The sequence below is a fragment of the Podarcis cretensis genome (genome assembly GCF_951804945.1).
Source record: "Podarcis cretensis genome assembly, chromosome: 10".
In the NCBI taxonomy this organism is placed as follows: domain Eukaryota; kingdom Metazoa; phylum Chordata; class Lepidosauria; order Squamata; family Lacertidae; genus Podarcis; species Podarcis cretensis.
The window spans coordinates 69,959,106-69,982,329 of record NC_137179.1 but is presented as its reverse complement, the minus strand read 5'-3'; the positions used below and the strand labels follow the sequence as shown (position 1 = coordinate 69,982,329).

The following is a 23,224-nucleotide window of genomic DNA, read 5'->3' as shown; positions in this document are numbered from 1 at the left end:
TTATCATAACTTGGCAGTGCCTTTACTAAGTTTTGAAATAAAAAAATTGGTGTTCAGTACAGTCCCCAGAATTTACAAGATCAGCTTATTGGAGTGCATCGTAATGGTATTTGAACAGCAAACATTTAGGTGCAAGTTTCAAGAGAGAATCAGCAGACTCAAATGCAACAGATTTCAATTTTCTCTCATATGCTGAAGAAACTAGAGAAACCCAAAACACAAAATTTACTTACACAAACAACATTCTCCCCAACAAGCTCAGATGCATATAAACATGAAACTCTGCATACTCATTGCACTTTTTGGTATTAGTATACAGAAGCACCATTCTAAATCTTTGATTTTTTAAAATTAAAAATACCAGTTCCTCCCTTACGGAGTGTATAATGGTATCTATTTGGGCTAGTTTTGCCCAAATAAATTCTTATGGAATTATTTCACTGTCACAGGAGCAAAGTAAACACAGCAGTCTGTTGTTTATGAATTCCAAGTTAAGACACGTAGGAAGATAAACCAAGCTTAAACAATCTCTTTTATTAACAAATCAACATCTAAGCAGCATACTGGAACCAATGTAAAAAAATAAAAATAAAACCTTTCAGTTGCAGATAATGAAGGTTTTAAGAAAGAAACAATGTCACAAATAACTAATCACCATAAAAAGCCTGTTTTGTAAGTTACATATATGGGTTTTTCAGGGGTATCACCCACTGCAGAAAGAAAATACAACATATTCAAATTCTTGAATACATGAAGTAGATAAAGTATACTATAGTAAAAATCTAAAGATGGGGAAAGAAGAAACTCTCAACTATAAATAACTATGCAATTAAATGTGAAGTCCTTTAAAATTTATTTTAATGTTTTTTACTGTTTGTCAAGTTATCTGGATGTAGCATGTTTCACTATGCTTATTCTTCTAGCATCATGGTTTGATGTAGTTTAAAAAGCCTCTTCTACATTACTCTAGCTGGCGGTTGTACAATCCCCTACCTTTTTCAGTTTCAGTGTAAAACAGTGGATAGAAGCTGAACAGTGGTTAATGGAAATTTCCATTTTAAACTGCTTTACATTTTCCGTATAGGCTTAAAAAGATTCTTCACAGTATACTGACAACACACCACTTACTGGTCTGCATCCAAATAACCACACAAATAAAGCTGTGTGCTCAAAGGAGGTATGGACTTGTATTTCTTGAACACCAGCCCTCCATGAGACATGGCAAATCTCTTTTGCAGCTTAATGGAGTTTGTGTGACATGCCATGGGAATCTGCCATTCAAATAAGAACAAGAACAAAAATCAAAGCAAAACTTCCACTGCGCCTTTGACACAAGTAAAGTAGGTCTTTGGATCCTAGCCACTATTTCCATTGCAAAATAAAAATATGTTTGGCAACCTAGCGTTTCAGCTACGAACGCAGAGCATTTCCCTTTAAAGAAAATAGACCTTGTTTTTACAAAGCTTAGGAGAGTAAAGACAGGAACAAGAGACGATTCATGTTGATGCACGTGTATTAATGATGTCCTTGTGCCGCATTTACTGGCCTTTCTTATCATGTTTTCCACCTGAAGAACACTGTAAAGGTAAGGAGACACATGTGAGAAAAGGACTGAAGCTATCTTTATACAGGGTAACTTGTGCACCAGGATGACCACAGAGTTAATGGGCTGCCAAACCCTGGCATGTTTGTAAACCTGAGAAACTATTGTGGGCACCACTCATCCTCCATTGCAAACACACACACACCAGTGAAACCTCTCACACATGCACAGTCCTCCCTCTCCATCTCCCCACCTTAAAAAAAGGTTTGAAAAAGGCTGCAATCTTGAGGAAGATACGAACTCCCAACAATGGCTTGGGATAGGAAAAGCTCTCTACTGTAGCCAATAAAATATTTCAATCAAGCCTAAGTGTGGCAGGGGAGGGGGGTTGCAGTGAAGAAGGGGAGGCTAAGCTCTCCAGCTGTGACCATCCCCTCTGAAAATTGTCTCCTCAACAATTAAGCTTCAAAAAAGCCTTCTGTGGCTCCAATAGAAGGCTTTTTCAAGTCTTATTGCAGTATGAAGGAGCATTGTCAGCATAAAGGTGTCACAAAACTGCCTCTCAGCCAGTGCAATTAGCCTTGTAAAAATTACCCTAATAGCTACAATTGATGGTTTTGCTCAACTCTAACTTGTTTATTGTGAAAATTCCTATCTGGGCTGTTTTGTTCCTCCCAGCTAGTGGGCAGAAGAAACAAAACACAATCCCAGGTTTAACATTATGTTGGAACCAGGGATCGAAGCATGATTAGTAAGACGAGGGCAAACCTTGGCAAAGATCATGGCTTGCTGGGAGTGAAGCAAACCATGATCTTGAGGTTTAAACCTATCTCTAGTTGACTTTTGTACTGATTTCAAAACTATTTTCAGCAGTTTTCATGGTATGTTTCTAAACTGTCTTGAGACACACATGAAAGGCAAATTATAAATTAACAAAATAAAGAAATGGTTTAGGCATACTGTTGCTTGTTTCCTCCCCATGTGAGTGAAGTGAGTGAAAAGCAGGGGTGACATACTTGCGTACTGTAAACCATGATGGTTTATGGTTTACTGTGACATGTGAACCAAATTCAGAATCTTTTTAAAGAAGGGGAAACCCCCTTTTTGAGTGTCTTCCTCTTCCTCTGTGCTACTATTCAAGGAACATCCAATATTATTGATGAAATAATTCACGTTTGTTTTAAAACAAAGTAGGTTCCAGTTCAACAACTGTTCTGGGAAAACTTAAGAGTTAAGTATTCTCATTATTCTGAAAGAACATTGTCCAGACGTACACAGAATTAAAGATTGTTGCCTGATAAATTTTCTTTTGGATCCAACACACACAACACGGCTAGTCTAATTCCAGGAAGTCTTGCTCGAGCAAATCAACTGCTTCTACCACCTTACCTGCATTCTGTTGTATTCTTTTGTAAGTTGCTCATATTCTTTTCTAAGGCCTTCACACCGCTTCTGAGTTGTAGAAAAGTCATCTTTGGCCTTGCTGAGAGCTGCACAACACAGGAGTAGTATTATTCAACACATGAATAACAGCATTAGGACAAAATACTTGTGCATTAAATGATACCTGGTTTGGTTTTTTTTTTTTTTTTTTTAGATTACAGTGCTATATAACAGGATAACAAATGACTGCCGCATGCCAGGAAATCCTTGCCAATGGGTGAGCCGCTTTTACACAACTGATGTTCAACACATACTAACTGCAGAAGGGGGATACAGCAGAATGCTGAAGTTTGTGTGAAAAATGTGAAAGGTCAGCTTGGATGAGAAAAACATCACGTCTAGAGACCTGTGTGCTGATGGAAGGAAAAAGGAGCTTCAGGTGCTGAAAGGAAAGTGGCGTAGGAAACAGATGAGATAGTGAAGCATTGCTGCAAGTTCTGTTATAATAGTATGGTTTTGGTGGTGCAAGACTACGATATGTGAGTCAATACATCAAAGCCTTCCTATTTTATAATACATTATAAAAATTACTATTAAGAACATTATCCTCCTATTTTTAGAATATATCACAAGGTGGTGTAAATCTTAGAAGCAACTGAGGGTTAAAAAAATAATAAAAGTAATTGGCTCTATAGCATTTATTCATGTTAAAGAAGTTGCCATTATTTTAGATTGCAAAATCCATTTTTCGGTAACTTGATCCAACAGTAACTAATTACTGAGTGTTTTATGAAGGGCTGGCAAGGTGCTCTAGTTGTAACTAAAAACAATCCTGTCTTTAATCATAACCAAGATATCTGGAGATAGTTGAAGGTGAGCACAGAAAGACATTTATTGCATTGTTGCTATGTTTTGACAAAAATACACTTGTGACAGGATGGGTGAGGTCTTCTTAGCAGAAGAATGTCAAGGTCCAGCATACGAAAAACCTTCCTCAGTTTAGACTTAGAGCTATAAGATGACATTCTGGGGGAGTTAGTGGGATGTGGGTGGGCAGGTAAGCACTACAATGCCTATATAAAATTGCATGGAGTATTTTTTTTCAGGGGCTGTTTTCCAATGATACCAGATTGTGAGCAGTTCAGATTCCCTAGTTTCTTCAGTAGCCTGCCCATCTGTCTCCTGGCCCCATTCCACTCCAATCTCCGCTTCACCCTGTTACCTCTACAGCTTCCAACACCTCCTCCTCCCAGTCTTCTCCCTCTAACTACTCCTCATTGTCCCACGACCACTTCCCTGGCCCTGAGCCTTCTTCCCCTGGGGTGCCCCTGGGGGGTTCCCCAGCTGGTGCCTCCCACCAGCATCCAGCCAGCCCATGGCATCATGCTAAGCTCACTTCACCCTATATCCTAATATTCCAATGAAACATAACATAAAATAGTGTTTAAGTGTACAAAATGGTTAAACACACAGAAATACAACAAATTTAATACTGGCGTTCCGTTCTCTTCAAACATACCACGGACAACATAATGACACCATTTCAGTTGCATTTTTCTGTTCTCAATGTCCTTAGAAATAGGAAGCAACCTTCTGTGGACCTACTCACTGAAATGGGGTAGAATTGCTCTGAAGTTGCCAGAAGGCTGGGTTTTCATTTTAATGCATCTGAGTGGAGTATTTGAACAGCTTTTTACATGCTATGAAAAGGTATGCCAATGTAGTTCAAAAGACAAACATGCGTTACAAATGCATGTGAGCTGTACAAATAGCCCAGCCGAATGTCTAAGGATTTTACCCAGGTATAGGAAAAACTTATTTTCAAACTCAAACTAGGAGTGCCTACTGCTTGCTAGTGTTGGTTCACCAGCTATGGGCCATTCCGGAACTGGGATTGTCTGGAATCAGTAACCCAAGCTCTAGCAAACTTACATTTGGGTTACTGTAATGCGTTGTATCTGGGGCTGCCCTTGAAGACTGCCTGGAAGTTGCAGAATGAAGCTGCTCAGCCAGATGGGAACATGTAACACCAATCTGAGAAGCACTGCAATGGCCATCTGTGTGCTACTGGGGCTGGTTCAAAGTGCTGGTGAAGGCTTCTTAAGTCTATATATTACAGGGCTTATATATCTACAGAATCGACTTCTATAAAATAAGCCAAGTCAAGCAATAAAATCCGCAGGGGGCTCTGCTTATGCCCTAACCCCAAGGATTCACCATACAGGGATGCACAACAAGGCCTTCCAATTCTGGAAGCCGCTTGTCCTGGGATATGTTTGTGTTGCTTGCTTTATTATGATCAGATGTCAGTTGGTGGGGTTTTTTACTCTGGCATTTTACAAATACTGTAGAGGCTAGATTATTTCAATACTGAACAGCAACAGGTGGTTTTGCTGTGTTTTAACGGTTCTGAATTTTATAAATATTTTCAAGTATGTTGGCTATTGTACCTTTTTATTGTATATATTTTGTACATCGCCCAAAGCTCCTTTGGCATAAAAGGAATGAATAAAAATGTTTCGGCTGTCTGATGCAGAGGCAATGTTGGCAATTTAGTTGCCAACTACTGTAAGATTATTAAGACACTAACGTGAATCTTTAGGATGCCAGAGCACAATTCTGCTTAAATATAAAGAGTGAATGGATTTTGCATTTTACATGTAATGCTGGGTTTACATATAATACACATTCATGAAAGAATGTATAACCAAACACACTACAGAGAAACCCGAGGGCCACAGCCCAGGCTTTAGTTAATAAATTCCCTATGCACTAAATGGGCCATCAATAGACTGTGGGAAAATCTCCTCTTCCCAAGCTGTCTTCTGCTTGCCCCCCTCTTTCTCCTCAGCAGCGTTCCAACCTCCAGCCCATGCTTTTCTCCTGTCTTCTGCCAGTTTCTACTCCCCCCAACCACACTCTTTCCACCCCAATCTTTAACAAGATCCCCTGACACTTGCCCTTCCCCGAGGCACATGCTGTTTCAATGTCTGTCCATCCTCTTTCATGGATTTATTGCCTGCCAAGAGGTTCAGGGTTGCAAGCTCAGTAAAATGTAAGATATGGTTATATATTCCCATGGCATGTTTATATGAGAAACAGAAGCCTTATGGGTAGCTTTAGGTTAATTCCCAGTCATTTGAGAATAGGGCATGATACCCATCATTCAGCCCGGACACTGGAAGTTCCCTCACTGAGAGAAATGAGGTTACAGTGAACCAGGCAGAGGGCCTTCTCGGTAGTGCAACTCCCTTCCCTCAGAAGTAAAGGAAATAAATATCTGACTTTTAGATGACACCTGTTTGGTGAAGCTAATGTTTGATGTTGTATTGTGTTTTAATCTGTTGGAAGCCGCCCAGAGTGGCTGGGGTAACCCAATCGGATGGGCAACATATACATATTATAATTATAATTATAATTATAATTATAATTAAACCTGCTGCTATATATGGGACACCTCCTAGATGATTTAGAGCTACTGGAGAAGTCTGGAACACAGGTTTTACATGATTCTTCATCATTGGCCCAGTGAGAAAGAACAAACCGTAGTCCATATGTAACCTTTCTATGCCCCCTATTCATAAAGGAAATAAGCAAGTTTGTCAACTTTTATAAAATGACTTTAAATTATTTGGGCCATCTCTGATGCTGAAACTCTGCAACATAACTGTGCAACCCACTTGTGTACCCTCAAAATCAGCTGGAAATGGGTAGGTGCACATTTGGAGAGCAGTTGGCGGGATTGGGGCAGAGAGAAGATAAAAGTCTTGTTGTGCCAGCAGAACATAATTCAATCCTTTAAATCTGAATTTAAGAGCCCGTTTTTAAACTTCAAATAAGACAACTGCCTGCCATTGGTTCTTTAGGAAAATGTCAGTTAAAAAACTGAACACATTCAGGAACATCAATATTTTCCCTCTCTTGTGTCAGTTCTAGTGTCGAATTTTACAAAGCTACTTTCAATTTTGATCATAAAAATGCCTTTGTTGTTGCAACATTATAGGTTAACTTGTTGCATAGCTGTCTGAATGAACAGAGAAAAACTCTATAGCAAAGAGTTCATCAAGGAGAACAATGTTATTACATTTATTTTGTATACAAGCTATGTCTGTTTATAAGAGCCAGCAAACATTGTGTAAACGTTACTTTTCCCTCCTCATTTGAAATGTCATCTTTTTTTGAGAACACCCGATACATAGAGGCATGTAATTAAAACTCATAATTAAACAGGCATACCATTGTGTGTTGCAAATATTTATAAATGAACACAGGCATCAATACTGCTACTATTAAGCATTTTTATCACATATTTCGAAGGACAGATCGTGAAGCTGAGGCTCCAATACTTTGGCCACCTCATGAGAAGAGAAGACTCCCTGGAAAAGACCCTGATGTTGGGAAAGATTGAGGGCACAAGGAGAAGGGGACGACAGAGGACGAGATGGTTGGACAGTGTTCTCGAAACTACAAACATGAGTCTGACCAAACTGCGGGAGACAGTGGAAGACAGAAGTGCCTGGCGTGCTCTGGTCCATGGGGTCACAAAGAGTCGGACATGACTAAACGACTAAACAACTAAACAACAACAATAACATATTTCAGGGGCTTAAATGCACACATCAGCAACCTTTACAAAATCCCAATGGGCCAACATTATTCCCATATTGCAGATAGGGAAGATGGACTGAGAGAACAATTCAGGTGCCTGAATTCAGAATTGTCTACAGTGCAGATAAGGACGCGGGTGGCGCTGCGGGTAAAACCTCAGTGCCTAGGGCTTGCCGATCGTATGGTCGGCGGTTCGAATCCCTGCGGCGGGGTGAGCTCCCGTCTTTTGGTCCCAGCTCCTGCCCACCTAGCAGTTTGAAAGCACCCCTAAGTGCAAGTGCAAGTAAATAAGTACCGCTTTATAGCGGGAAGGTAAACGGTGTTTCTGTGTGCTGCGCTGGTGCTGGCTCGCCAGAGCAGCTTCATCACGCTGGCCATGTGACCCGGAAGTGTCTGTGGACAGCGCTGGCTCCCGGCCTCTTAAGTGAGATGAGCGCACAACCCTAGAGTCGGACACGACTGGCCCGTATGGGCAGGGGTACCTTTACCTTTTTACAGTGCAGATTGAGTTCCTAATCATAACAAATTATAACAGTTCTCATGCTTACATGATTATCTAGTAATTAAGTTTGTGTGTATATCAGGGAGGAACAATATCATCTGACCACCTTGACTGGAGGAGCTGGCAGAGTTACAAGTGCCACATAATACCTGTTCTGCATTTGTAAGAACTTGATCTTTTAGTGGCAGCACCTACACCTTGGAACTCCCTGCCTATTTATATGAGACAGGAGACTTCGCCGTACTCTTTTTGCCACCTGCATTTTGTTTGTTTGTTTGTTTGTTTATACAAGTCTAGTCATATGTTTAGAAAGTAGATGCAAGTTTTAATCTGTTTTTAGGCTCTTTTTAACACCCCCTTCTTGGGTAAGATGCTTAAGAGGGTGGCAGGCAGACAGCTCCAGGTGCCCTTAGAAGAAGTGAAATAACTAGATCTATATGGTCTGAAGCTCAACATCAAAAAAACGAAGATCATGGCTACTGGTCCCATCACCTCCTGGCAAATAGAAGGGGAAGAAATGGAGGCAGTGAGAGATTTTACTTTCTTGGGCTCCATGATCACTGCAGATGGTGACAGCAGCCACGAAATTAAAAGACGCCTGCTTCTTGGGAGAAGGGCAATGACAGGCCTAGACAGCATCTTGAGAAGTAGAGACATCACCTTGCCAACAAAGGTCCGTATAGTTAAAGCTATGGTTTTCCCAGTAGTGATGTATGGAAGTGAGAGCTGGACCATAAAGAAGGCTGATCGCCGAAGAATTGATGCTTTTGAATTATGGTGCTGGAGGAGACTCTTGAGAGTCCCATGGACTGCAAGAAGATCAAACCTCTCCATTCTGAAGGAAATCAGCCCTGAGTGCTCACTGGAAGGACAGATTGTGAAGCTGAAGCTCCAGTACTTTGGCCACCTCATGAGAAGAGAAGACTCCCTGGAGAAGACCCTGATGTTGGGAAAGATGGAGGGCACAAGGAGAAGGGGGCGACAGAGGACGAGATGGTTGGATAGTGTTTTCGAGGTTACCAGCATGAGTCTGACCAAGCTGCAGGGGGCAGTGGAGGACAGGAGTGCCTGGCGTTCTCTGGTCCATGGGGTCACGAAGAGTCGGACACGACTAAACGACTAAACAACAACAATTTCAATCCGGGTTAGGCTCACTTCTAGCCTTGAGATGACCTTGGTCACCCTGACAGGCACTTTTCCTTGGGACAGAGGGAAGATATCCCTGTCGATTTTCCTTGATCTTCCTCAGTGGCTTTTGTTACCATCAACCATGGTATCTTATTGGATTGGCTCTATGGGTTAGAAGCTGAGGGTGCAGTGATACAGTGGTTCCATTTCTACCTACAAGACAGATTTCAGAAATTAGCATTGGGTGACCTGTGGAGCCTCTAAGGCGGTTGTAGTTTGGGGTCCCATAAGGTTCCATCTTGTCCCCCATGATCAACGTCTATAAAAGCTACTATGGGATGCCGTCAGGGGATTGGAAGAAATGTGCCAATGGTGGCGACACCCAGCTCTAATTCTCCTTGAAAATGATTCAGAGGCCACATTTAGTACAGAACATGGTTGCCAGAATGCTGACCAGAGCAGGTAGCTAGAATCACTTTCACACTGATTCTGAAAGATCTGCATTGGCTACCCATATACAGTGGTGCCTCGCAAGACGAAAAGAATCCGTTCCACGACTCTCTTCGTCTTGCGGTTTTTTCGTCTTGCGAAGCAAGCCCATAGGGAAATTCGTTTTGTGAAGCGCCTCCAAAACGGAAAACCCTTTTGTCTAGCGGGTTTTTCGTCTTGCGAGGCAGTCGTCTTGCGGGGCACCACTGTATTTCAAGGCTGAATTTGGGGTACTGACAATAACTACCTTTAACAACTTGGGACCCAAATATCTGAAGCCATTCTTCTCCCCATATCAGCCTACCCATATTTCCTTAGTTTCAGGGGAAGCTGTAGTTGTTGTCACACCTTTTGGCATAGTACACTAAGAGGTGATTCATGGTGGCACCCTGAATTTGGAATGCCCTCCCCCTAGAAGTACATTTGGTATTGATGCTTTTATTATTACAGGGCCAGATAAAGACTGATCTGTTTCCCTGAGCTTTTGCTGGATGCTCTCAATGGTGTGCTGCTGCAATTAAGGAGACTGTGGGTGGCTCCATGGGTTTTATGGATTATAATTTTAAAGATGGGTTACCCTCCCTTTAATTCTAATGGAATTCTTATGCATTTTTAACTATATTGCACTCCTCTCTGCGCAGTCAAACCGTTTTACTTACTAAGGCTTTAATGTTTAAAGCACAAAATTGTAGTTCTGGATATAAAATCCACCAAAGATTTCTCACAAAGAAAATGCTTTGTTTAACTGAGATTCCTGGCCATGGGTCCACTGAATTTCAATATTGCTCTAGGACACTTTCAGAATTCTATGGATGGAACTGTAGATTTAGTTGCACTTGGAAACTCTTTCCGCATAGAATAAAAATGTGATGGCAGCATTATTTTAAAAGCCTCCAAAATCTAGATACAATAATCTGTATTCAGCTGAGAGATTCACTTGCAGGGCTGGTAGTATAAAAAAAAAAAAAACATTTTGAGCTTCCTGAATGAAAACAAATGTTCATGTGTTCTTATTTCTAATCAACCTCACAATTAAATATTTGGAATCACTCATGCTAACTGGCAAAAATTCTGAGTGGGTTTGAAAGTGTTCACTAAAGTCAGTATAAACTAGGATAGAGAGTTGTTCCAGCTAGGATTTTGAAATGAATGCATTTGTAAGTTTGATTTAAAATACATAATGGTTATGCAATGTTCTGCACACAGCCAAAGAAGTACATTTTATTTGTCTGGGCTTCACAAGGTCAGGAGCAATGCTATACAAGACCTTTATTTCAGCCTAGTAAATATACAGAAGGGTAACAGATCTTGCAAGATCCAGAACTAACACACACGACCAGGAAAAAATCTGCCTTATCTCAGTGTTGTTTCATCAAGACAGCCCAAGTCAAACACAGAAGCAAACAATAAGTGAGGGGAGGTCTTGTTACGAGAGGAGGAGAACAATTTTGGTTCTCTTCTGTTCCTCTTAAAGAAACGTGACTTTCAGTTCATAACTTCAGACAGTTTCTTATGTTGTACATTTTAAAAGTAATTTCTTCATACTAGCACAAAGACCTGACCTCAGGCCCAGTCTTTATGTCTTTGGTTTTTCTGTTACTGGTTTTCTTCTGCTCCTGCATGGCACAGATCTGAGCCATCACCCAGCACTTTACTGACAAAGAACCTTTTATACTTTCTTTTATGGTCAAAACCCTCTTTTGGGGGCTTTCAACATAGAAAACCACAAGATAAAGCAGTGTGAAATGGCAAAAAGTACCATGTGAAGTTTTCTTTAATTCGTCTTTCAGCTTTTTCACTTCTTCCTGTAGCTCTTCATCGGACGCTTCTCCCATGTCACATTTAGCTTTCATTGACTGGTAAAAGGAAAAAAATATTAGTTACTTTTCCTGATTACAATTACTGTTTCAAAGTAATTGTATCAATAAGAAAAAGTGAAACAGGTGCAATAAAAATCAGAGCCAAACCTACTTTTTGCTTTTTCTTCTTCAATGGTGATTTGGAAGAAAAACAGTAATTTGCATAACACACATTCTGCTCACCTAGAACCATCATTTTATAAACAAAGGTTCTCATTTGATTTTCCCTAGTGCTATGAATGCTTCTGTATTAACCTTTACCTGATACCGAATAAAGGCCTTTGCTGCTGTGGACTTCATATCAATTCAAAATATTAGAGACCAACCCAGTTTCTAGAATAATGTATTTACATGTGCCTTAACAAAAAATACATGAAGAAAAGCATTAATTACTAACTTACAGTTACAGATATGTTATGTTAAAATCTTTATAATTAGTAAGTCAAAATGTTTGGCGTCTTCTTCATTTTGTTCAAGTTTGACACTTTAACTATATTTGACACATTCATCTCTTTTTGGCCTTGCCTTTTTGAGCCTCCATTTAATTGCCACTGCAACTTTCAATTAAGAGCTCTTTCAAGCAGGGAATCTGGGCAACATGCAAAGTTGTTCAGCTGCTTGAGTAATAGGACTTTTGGCTTCTCCACCCCCCTCATTCCCCCCAAACTAAACTGGAAGGTCCCCCAACCTTCCAGTGCAAGTTTTGGATGTGCATAGGGAGTGAAGAGGAAGGATACACCTTACTGCATGACTGGACGTTCATTTGCACTATGTTGGATCTCACCCCTGGACCATTTTACATATGCTGTAAAAAGCCATGAGGATTCATATGCATTTCATAAATGTGTTTCTCCTGCAAAACTGGATACTGCACACACAACAGTAATCATCATAACTTTATTATTCATACCCCACCCATCTGGCTGGGTTTCCCCAGCCACTCTGGGTGGTTGCATTTGTGTTTCCCAAGTATAGTCTTGCTTGATGGAATGAGACTGTGCAAGCAGAGCTGATTCAATGGCAGACTTTGACAGCTACATTTTATGGTGATGGGGATCTTAATCCAGAGCCTTCTTTCCTCCCTCCATTCCACAACTGACCATCAAAGTTTCTATCTCCATGTTTAATCTGTGTGTATGAACACAGATCATGTGTAGGATGAGGTGAACAGGCTCACAGCCCAAGTATGTAACAATATTCCTGCCATCTGTGCTACCAAAATGAAACAAGATTATAGCAATGACAGTGACAATGTGTCTTTACCCATGTGAAATTAAGGCTTGGGGTGCTTCCAGATTAGCAGTTCCTAACGGCACCCACTCGTAATTCCACTGTAAACTAGATGAAGAATTACAGTGGTGCCTTGCAAGACGAAATTAATCCGTTCCGCAAGTCTCTTCGTCTAGCAGTTTTTTCGTCTTGCGAAGCAAGCCCACTGACGGCTTAGCGGATTAGCGCTTTTAGCGGCTTAGCGGCTTTTAGCGGCTTAGCGGATCAGCTGATAAGCAGCTTAGCCGCTTAGAAAAAGGGGGGGGGAGGAAAAAAACCCCGCAGGAACTCGCAAGACATTTTCGTCTTGCGAAGCAAGCCCATAGGGAAATTCGTTTTGCGAAGCGCCTCCAAAACGGAAAACCCTTTCGTCTAGTGGGTTTTCCGTCTTGCGAGGCGTTCGTCTTGCGGGGCACCACTATACAGCTGACTTTCTGTACTTCAGAAGGGTATAGCAGTGTGTGTCCATCCACACTACTGGTGGGAACTAAGGGTGGGACAACTCACTTTAATCACACTAACCCTAATCTTAGCCCAGCACATCTCAAAACTAATGCTAAGACAATCTATTAGCTGCAGAGATTAAGCTACTGTTGTGCTCTCCTCCCCCTGCCCCAAATTGATTTTGTGCAGGTTGAAAAAGAAAGGAGCAGCGTAGAGGAAACACTGGAGGATGATTTTGACGGGAACAACATGCAGATGACCCATAAACAGCAAGCAAACAAAGCAATTCCACAACAAACACCTAGTGTAGAATCACTCTTGGTTTATACATGCAGCAGAATGAACGTGAACACCTCAGAATATGAGACACACTGAGGAGAGGGGAGGAAAGAAAATGTTGATCAAATTCTGAAGAACAGATCGTTTTAAATGATTCCCTGTATTAAGAAGTCTCTGTAGAAAGAAAACAAGCACAGAACTGGAGTCCCTCCCCTGAAGTGATTCAGTGTATTCTAGCATCATGTTCTTCTAGACTAGGCCCATGAGGAAGCAGCGCCAAACAGATTCTGAGCTGCTGAGGGAACTAAAGAAACTTTGTTCCACTTTTATATTGCTTGAAAAGTAATAGAGATATGAAGGTATGGCTAATGTTTTGTGTCAAAATTGTTAATGGATTTTAGTGTGAGCTCTCTCTAAAAAAAATCCATGAGGTCTGAGGGTCTTGTAAATTACTGTGCAAAATATATTACAAGAATTCCAAACAAGCCTTGCAGTATCTATACAGAAAGGTGACGAATGATTAAACAGTATCACCTCAATACTGCAAAATGTTTGCTTTATGGCTCTAAGACAAATTGTTATTATCATGGGGGGGGGGGGGCTGGATAGTACCCAGGTCTAATTCACAAGGCTAGTATGACTTTCTTTAAAACACAAACACACACACACACACACACACACTTGCTTAATAAGATGGCCAAACTACGAGCTGTCATTGGTTTACCTGAAGTGGCTTGTCTGAAGTGGGACAAAGCACAACCTGCAGTCAGGTGACATGCTAAGCCAAACCATGGCTTAGCTCACATCAGCAGCACTACAGACGGATCAACGCAGTCCCTTTCTCCTCTCCAGGAACCCTCATACTCACGCATTCACGCTTAGCTTACAGCAGCATGCGAACCAGGTCAAAGCGGTAAAATGCACTTAAAAACAAGACACAACCCATTCAACTATGAAACATACTTGAAGTTTTTCATTCTCTTCCAAGCACTTCTTGGCAACTTTGTTGATATTTTCTACTTCCATTTCTAGAGCTTTCTGGTCTCCCATCTTTTTTGCCAATGAAGTGATAAGGGAAATGGTACGTCTCAGTACACTGTGGAAACCAGAAAAGCCATGAACCCATTAGAAAAGAATACAATATCAATGTATAAGTCGTGTTATATTTTTTTTTAAGTCTTCAATAACTTTTTACTTTAAATGCTGTGAAACATGAACTGCTTTATTTTTAAAGATGCTATTACAACTTGCAGCTGAACCAGGACCTAGATTGGCCAGGTGCTTTGAAGTCATTTTATCTAAACACTAAACGTGAGCCCCAGTTATTGCCACATAGCCACCGCTATTCAGAAAATTAAAAAATTCTGACAATGTTAAAAATACATCTCATTAACAACCACTCTTTCCCCTGGTTTATTGTCTGAATTCCGCAGCAGTAAAGGTAGTTTCAGTTTCGCTAGTTGCAGTTAAATCAGAGAGCATAGAAATCCTATACGTACTCACATTGTGCTCGGGGAAAGAGATACGCCAGTTATGCCAACGGAATGAACTTAGTATGTGGAGAAAGGAGAAGCAAACAAGGAAATGCCAGAACAGCCCAGAACTGACATATCATGGCCATAGACTGCAGGAGTACAGAATGAGTGAGGAAGCTTTTTCAGGAGGAATGCCACCTTACCCCAGAGAAAAACTATCAGTAACAATTCCACCCACACAAAATCACATGCAAAAAAAGCTATTTTTTCATTACAATAGATGCATACATTTAATTCTTAATAGCTCCACTAGAGTTTCACCTTTTACTTTCCTCACAGACTTAAAAAGTGAAGTTTGAAAGAAAACAAAGTTCTCCGACAACCTTTCTTGGGCCTGACTGTGCACAAGGTAGAATCTCAGCAGTAATCCCAGAAGAGTGCAAATAAGGTCAAAGGACTGCTGAACTCCAAGCTCTGTTTTATAGCTATTTAAAATGCAAATGCAGCCTGAAAATTGCATGAAATTGCAAAATGCATGTGCTACTTTTTCTGTACTACTTTTCCTATACTTGCGAGGAATGCAAGTCTGCAGAGACATTGCTTTGATCTACTTGCGGAGGAACGAGCTGCAGTTGCACAAAGGCAAAGCCCATTCTCCTCCCTACTGAACCATCAGGTTATGACTGCAAGAACTGGAGGCCAGATAAAATCTGCCTGTGGCCCACATTCAACCTATGGGATTCCCATGCTTGCCACATACAATATAGTGTTGATTTCTCAGTTTACTTGCCAAAGATCCAGGACAAACCGCTGCCTTCTGGACCCCCCCCCCGGCATCACATCCTTTGAAATCCTGGTAATGTCCAGGACAGGGGTCAGCAACCAAAGGCCCATGGGCTGGATGCAGCCAATGGAGGTTGTTTGACTGGCCCATGAGCTGCCCCCAAACTTGCTTCCACAGCACTGAAAATCACGTCTGCACATGCGCAGAAGATCGTGGGTGCGCGTGCAATCTGGCCCACAGAGGGATCTCCATGGGACTGATCCGGCCCAGGCAAGGTAAACCTTGCTGACCCCTGGTCCAGGACATAAGGCAGCCCTAAACTTCTATACTGCCCATGTCCAACCCAAGACTCTAACCAATTTTGGCTGCTTTGCTAATGCTCTACCTGTGCATTTGGGGTATTCTAACAGAATATCTGTTGTGTTAAATCCTAGAGACGTCCAGCTTCAGAATAGGATTTTAGAATACAATCCTATTCAAACAAACAGGATCACAGTACCATGGGAGGTACATATGAGAACCTTACTAGCAAGCCTTTCATCTGCAGAAAAATTATGATGCAAGAGGCAGTGTTTTGAAACAACCGATACTACCATCTGTTTTCTGAAATACAGTGGTACCTCTGGTTACGTACTTAATTCGTTTCAGAGGTCCGTTCTTAACCTGAAACTGTTCTTAACCTGAAGCACCATTTTAGCTAATGGGGCCTCCTGCTGCCGCTGTGCCGCCGCTGCACGATTTCTGTTCTCATCCTGAAGCAAAGTTCTTAACCCGAGGAAATATTTCTGGGTTAGCGGAGACTGTAACCTGAAGTATATGTAACCTGAAGCTTATGTAACCCGAGGTACCACTGTAGTACAATTCAGTGAGAGGACTGTATTAATTCAGAATACAGCATTTGGGGGAGTCATATTAATTTCCCCCCTTTCACTTTAATATATCCTTTTTAATTATTTGCTTCCATATTAATTCATATTAATTTTCCCCCTTTCACTTTAATATATCCTTTTAAATTATTTACTTCCATGAGTAAATCTGTCTCTCTCAAACATGCATAAATTACCATTACCCTCCTTTTTCGCTCACCAAACTTGCATATTATTATTATTATTACAAACTTGGGGTTTGAGTCATGCTTTTTTTTTCATTTTGGACCACGTTTCTGACAAGAGGCACAAAACAGAATTACTAAATAGTAAGTAGTACATAACTATACTTACAGCCAAAGAAACAGAGAGAATCCTGAGATATAAAGATTTCGTTGTGACCGAAAAAGTTTCATTTGAATGTGATCCAATGCATTGGCACTTGTATGTGCAGTTTTATCACTTAGGTTAACATTTGAGTATTTCCTCACCTCTCTTACAGCATCTACGAGTAAAAAAGAGAGTTACTTGCATTTGTTTTCCATTGCCTTCTTTTATCAATTATTGTAAACAATGCTTCTGCATCAAAAAGCTTTTGAATTTTTTTCCTGATAAAACTTCTTTACTTTTATTAGTATAGCTGCCCTGTTCTGGCTACTGGCAGTGGGAATCCCTCTGGCAGTAGATTTGTACTTTCTGTGGGCACAGAGCAAAGGCTTTGACTGTTTAACAAGTAATGACCACGGAAATAATCTATAACTTACAACAAGCTTTATGATTAAGCAATTTTATAAAATAGTAATGTTCCTTATATTTTAAAAGGATGGCTTTTCTTAACAGATGTTTAATATATAGCACTTAAAAACCACAAGCTACAATATATAGCTAACTTTGTAATCATCAGGGAACACATTCAATTCCATATTTAGCAGTAGCTTAAAAATGCAATGCTATTTCCCTTCCTCCAAAAAAACAAAGTCAGTGATGACAGAGCTCAGTAAAATTCCCAGAAACCTCACAGCACAACTGTTTTCCTCTTAGTTCAAGCATTAGTCCAAAGAGAAATAGCGCCACCTACTGATTACTTCAAAATCACTTCCTGCCACAAGTATTCACTGGGTCTCCCATACCAAATCTGAATTCTGTTTTGTTATCTGCTAACATGCTAGCAGAACATGGCTTCTTGTTACATCCTCAGGTTCAAAAAGTGTAACACTAACTTTTTTGTTTGGTTTCTCAAACTATTCACAGCAAGGATAACTCACAGTAAATATAGCAATCCCTCAAACACTTTAACTTTGTTGGTTCACTTACATGCATATGAATACTAATACACACAAGAGAGATTTCCAACTCACCCAGAAATAAAACAATTAACAGAACTATAATTGTAAGGAACCCCTTGTTCCAATAGTTTTTAATTCTGCTCCACACAGAGATCATAAAAACCTTCTCCCATCTGTAAAACAAAATTGCAGTGTTTCAAAGAAGCATCATTTGTAAAAAGACTACTATGTAAGCATTTTTAAAGTGCACACTATAATCCACTGAATAATTTTTCAGCACCTTTTAAAATTACAGTACAGTACAATGGCATCTTGCATGGGGGTTATGCTTCGGGGGGGGGCACATATATGCAAAAATATGTACTGTATACTCAAACCACCCCCTTGGAACCGCCCCCACATGACCATCCTCACCATCCAAGCAAGACAGAGAACTTTTAAACTGGGTGTGGGGTGTTGTTTTTGTTTGTTATTGTAGCATGTATTTTATATTGTAAACTGCCCTGTGATTGATGGATGAAGGGTGGTATAAAAAGTTAATAAAACATCATCAACATAATCTCTCTGCCTTGCTTACCAGGCTCTGGGATGCTCTCACAGAGATTCTGGGGTATTCATACAAGATCTTGCAGGACTGCCCAGGATTTCATGAGAGCATTACAGAACCCGGTAAGCAAGACAGAAAGCTTAAAAGCTCTTTCCGTGCTGAGAAAGCCCAGTGCAAAAGGCGTTTTAATATGTCCGCCTTCTGTGTAATTAATTTGTGGGATTTCAGCTGGCCAGCTTTCAACTGCATAAGGCTGAAATTGTGCAAGTTAATTGAACACAATATGCAACTGTACTGTACAGCTTGAAATGAAAATGCAATTTCTCTGTAGTTGCAAGTATACAGTACACGAAAATTCTGCAATATAGTACAGACAGTATTACTGGGCCCAAACCCTGAGGAGGTTCCTGTATCTCCAAAAACTGACAGAGAGAAAAACCCTTTGTTCATCACATTACAGCTACAATGATGGTAACAGGTATAACTTTCGGAATTCAGAGTCTAGACCTGCCAAGGCTGCTTGCTTCTAATGAGATAGACTAGGTATCTTTAGCATCCAGGTTTAATGAGACTAATTTGTTGCTTTCAGATCCTCTTAAAGCCTTATTCTGAAGACGAAAATCCCTTGATGTGTGTATTTAAATCACACCTTCAATTATCTTGTTAGTAAAACTATCACAGTAACATGCATTGATATAGGTACAGTGCCCTTGTCCTTTATTGCATCTAGTCACTTTTAGCAACAACTGTTTTTTAAACAAAGCTAAAATTATACTAAAGGAAAGAATCTGAGAAGTAGGCTTTATATTGCCTAACTCTGGATGGCTTGCAGGAAAAGCAGCTCTAAACCTACAGTCCCCGGAAAAGGACAAAGGTCTCTTAATCAGCAACAAGCAGTTAAGAATGAAGGTTGATGACCACTGCTGTGAACATACCAACATTTTCTAGATAGTCTGATTAAGTTAGGATGCATGTAATGGCTCTTTTCTTGGCTTTTAAAAAATTGCCTTTATTTGTTTTATTTATCCTGTCAAGTTGCTTTGACACTTTTCTTTTGTATAAAGTGACTGGTAAATGCTAATAATATAAATAAATAATACTGATCTTCAAATCCCAATCGGTGTTCCTTCCTAAGTCTTAGGATACTGGTGGCAAAAAGAACAGCTGCTGAGTTTTGAAAACCCCTTTAGAAATCTGAGGTTGCAATTTCTCCTAGGAATAAGCCCCATTAAACTTAATGAGACCACTTCTGATCCAGCTTTTGACTATCAGGCGTAGTCAAAATTCCATGTGAATTATCTTTGCTTTATCTTAGGTTTCATATACACAACCCTTTATTAATGTTGATGATATTACTTACCAGGTACTTAGGGAATCTAAGATGATTATAGTGTTTGGTCAGCTGGCAACTTGTCAAGGAGAGTTAAGAAAGTTCCGCCTGTGCTAAGAATTTGTGGCAGCCCAAAGTTGTGTGTCTTTGTTTCCCAATTTGATCCTTCTACCCCAAACTCAGCCCTCCAGATGTTTTGGGACTACAATTCCCAACATCCCTGACAACTGGTCCTGTTAACTAGGGGTGATGGGAGTTGTAGTCCCCAAACATCTGGAGTGCCAAGTTTGGGGATGCCTGTTTTACACGGTTTTGTAGTATTTTATGCATTGTGATTTGCTGTTATTTTTATTGACTGTAGACTGATAATTCTTTATTGTGGTTGATAACTGTGAACTGTTTAATTATCATTTATTGGTGTTTAATTTTACTGTTTACTATTAGATTCTGATGTATTGCTGAATGTTGCTTTGTTTGATATAAGTTTATTTTAAAGTTATTGTTATCTTTATATTGGATCAGATTGTTACTATTAATGTTTGATGTTTTATTACATTTTTATGTCTTGGAAGCCGCCCAGAGCAGCTGGGGCAACCCAGCCAGATGGGCGAGGTATATTATGATGTTACTATTATATTGGTTCTCTTCAGAAAATATATACAAGCAAACAGCACGGTATTTGTATTCTAATTAAAGGTAAAGGTAAAGGTACCCCTGCCCGTACGGGCCAGTCTTGACAGACTCTGGGGTTGTGCGCCCATCTCACTTAAGAGGCCAGGGGCCAGCGCTGTCCGGAGACACTTCCGGGTCACGTGGCCAGCATGACATCGCTCCTCTGGCCAGAGCCAGAGCCGCACACGGAAACGCCGTTTACCTTCCCGCTGGTAAGCGGTCCCTATTTATCTACTTGCACCCGGAGGTGCTTTCGAACTGCTAGGTTGGCAGGCGCTGGGACCGAGCAGCGGGAGCGCACCCCGCCGCAGGGATTCGAACCGCCGACCTTTCGATCGGCAAGTCCTAGGTGCTGAGGCTTTAACCCACAGCGCCACCTGCGATGCAACTGTGATGCAAAGAAGACCACTGCTACCATGACCAAAGTTTCTACTACATCACCACTGGCAATGGACCACTATCAATTACTGTTGTCAATGCAATATTAATTCTGATCAGGGACCACACTTGTAAAAAGCTCCTCTGAGCATCATCAGCAAAACAATGGTATTAACATTACCAATCTTACAAATTTTCAATGCCTATTATATGCTTTTGTTAAGATTATTGTGGGAGCTAAATCAGACTTTAAAGAGGTAGAATAAAAAAAAATTAAACAAACAAATAAAAAATTGGGGGGGGGGGGACTTAACAAAGGTAATACATACAAATAATAAATCAGAGTTTTTAAAGTTGCCATTTTGATTGCCTTATCACCAGCAGGCATTCTTCTCATTGGAAGTAATTCATCTTATTTTATCTATTGCTTTGGGGAGATTCAGCACAGCTATTTTGTCTGTTACACAAAAATGAAAGAGGGGGGCCAACCTGTGAATACATATCGGCCCCTGGAGCAAACAACATAAGGATCAAGTCAGCTTTTTAAACGCTCTTATAAATACCAAAGAATGGAACCTGTAGGCTTATAGCACAAAATAATTTGCAAAAGGCAGTCCTAAACCCTGCTGCCAATGTTGCAATCCGATCTGTACTTTCTCTTTCCATTTCCATTTATTTTTCTGATGAAAATAAATTTCATCATTTCCCCTGCGGCAATATCCTTACCTCAGAGGAGAAATAATCGGGAGGCAGAGCAAGAGTAAGATTGCTATTTCGGCATAGAGAAAGCCTGCAACAGCTGTCCACTGAAAAGTCATCTTATCTGTGAGGGATCTGCAGAGATGGAAAAGCCCCGGTTAGAGATCACCATGGTTTCAAAACAGACAAGGCAGGCGGAAGAGCTTCTGATTAATGTGACCCCCCCCCCAACACAAACAAGGGCTTCCAGCCTGACAGTTCAACACTGGGCAAAAATAAATAAATAAATAAATAAATAAATAAATAATAAAAATAAAATATTACCCCCCCCCCAACACAAACAAGGGCTTCCAGCGTGACAGTTCAACATTGGGCAAAAATAAATAAATAAATAAATAAATAAATAAATAAATAATAAAAAAATATTACCCCCCCAACACAAACAAGGGCTTCCAGCGTGACAGTTCAACATTGGGTAAAAATAAATAATAATAATAATAATAATAATAATAATAAAATATTACCCCCCCAACACAAACAAGGGCTTCCAGCGTGACAGTTCAACATTGGGTAAAAATAAATAATAATAATAATAATAATAATAATAATAATAATAATAAAATATGACCCCCCCAACACAAACAAGGGCTTCCAGCGTGACAGTTCAACATGGGGTAGAAAATAAAATAAAATAAAATAAAATAAAATAAAATAAAATAAAATAAAATAGGGACCCGGCCCCCCTCTCCCCAAAGAAAGCGATCTATGTGATATGGGGAAGCCCTGCAGTCCGCGTCCAAACGACCCCATTGCCGCCCCCCCGAGTTTGTCGACCGGAGTACACGGGATGAATCCGAATCTGTCACGCCGTAACTGCCACAGATCCGTGTCGGGAAGAGATTTCCTTCTCCTCACACGCACACGCGCCCCTTCCCCCACCGGCCCGACCCCGGGGTACACAATATACTCGTGGCCGTTTCACGCTTCAAAATCCCCCACCCCCCCGCGACCAATTCTGAGGGGAAGCCTCTGCAGCCGTTGTGGGGACGGGGGGACGGGTGGGGTTGGGGAGGACAGACCCCGGGTTAACTTCCCTCTCTTTTACCCCGCTTTCCACAGAGGCGCCGCTGCTGCTGAGGCCTTTTCCCTCCTGCCTTCATCACCCGAAGGGGGCGAGGCGTCCTCCGGGGTCCGCGCAGCGCTTTCAGGGCCGCCACACGCGAGCCGTCGACGGAGGGAGGGGAAAGGGAGTCGCGGCTGCAGGAGGCCGGGCGGGGAGCGCGGGCCTGGCAGCGAATGGGAGGCCTCGCCGGCGCTCCAAGCCCCGGTTGAGGCCCGAACCCGGCGGGGAAGGGGGGGGGCCTCCAGATGTTTTTTGGGACTACAACTCCCATCAGCCCTAGCTAACAGGACCAGTGGTCAGGGGTGATGGGAACTGTAGTCTCAACAAACACGGCTATGGAAACTTGTGACAATATTATGGCGCACCCAACTACTTCTGTATAACGATGGTTGATTCGCAAAGTGTGTGAGGGGACCGAGGCGGACCCCGCGCGGCGTGGCGTGTGGAGAACACGGCGCTTCCCGCTTTGAGCGGGCCTCTCTTGCCAGGAGAAAAGCGGCAGGCCCAGGGAGATGGTAGCAGCTCCCTCCGCCCCTCCCTGGCCTGCTAGTTTTCTTCGT

At 41.2% G+C, this 23,224-nt stretch overlaps 1 protein-coding gene across 1 annotated transcript; it reads right to left on the bottom strand.

The window, feature by feature from the left end:
• BCAP29 (B cell receptor associated protein 29) lies at window positions 1–22,797 on the bottom strand. The gene is made up of 8 exons (XM_079993739.1): window positions 22,647–22,797; window positions 21,569–21,676; window positions 17,988–18,088; window positions 16,984–17,134; window positions 14,468–14,600; window positions 11,413–11,509; window positions 2,933–3,033; window positions 1–1,577 (listed from the first exon to the last, which is right to left on the bottom strand). Exons 2-8 carry the CDS (start codon window positions 21,658–21,660, stop codon window positions 1,539–1,541), a joined length of 714 nt encoding a protein of 237 aa, XP_079849865.1. The 5' UTR covers window positions 21,661–21,676; window positions 22,647–22,797; the 3' UTR covers window positions 1–1,538.
• Window positions 22,798–23,224: the final 427 nt, after the last annotated feature.

Bases quoted from the DNA above. Each gene is read 5' to 3' on its own strand.
- BCAP29 (XM_079993739.1), bottom strand. From the start codon at position 21,660: ATGACTTTTCAGTGGACAGCTGTTGCAGGCTTTCTCTATGCCGAAATA. The intron at 17,135-17,987 runs GTGAGTTGGAAA...TTTTACTCGTAG, and splicing joins GTTAATTGTTTTATTTCTGG to ATGCTGTAAGAGAGGTGAGG. The intron at 3,034-11,412 runs GTACTTTTTGCC...TGTGTTGTGCAG, and splicing joins ATTAAAGAAAACTTCACATG to CTCTCAGCAAGGCCAAAGAT.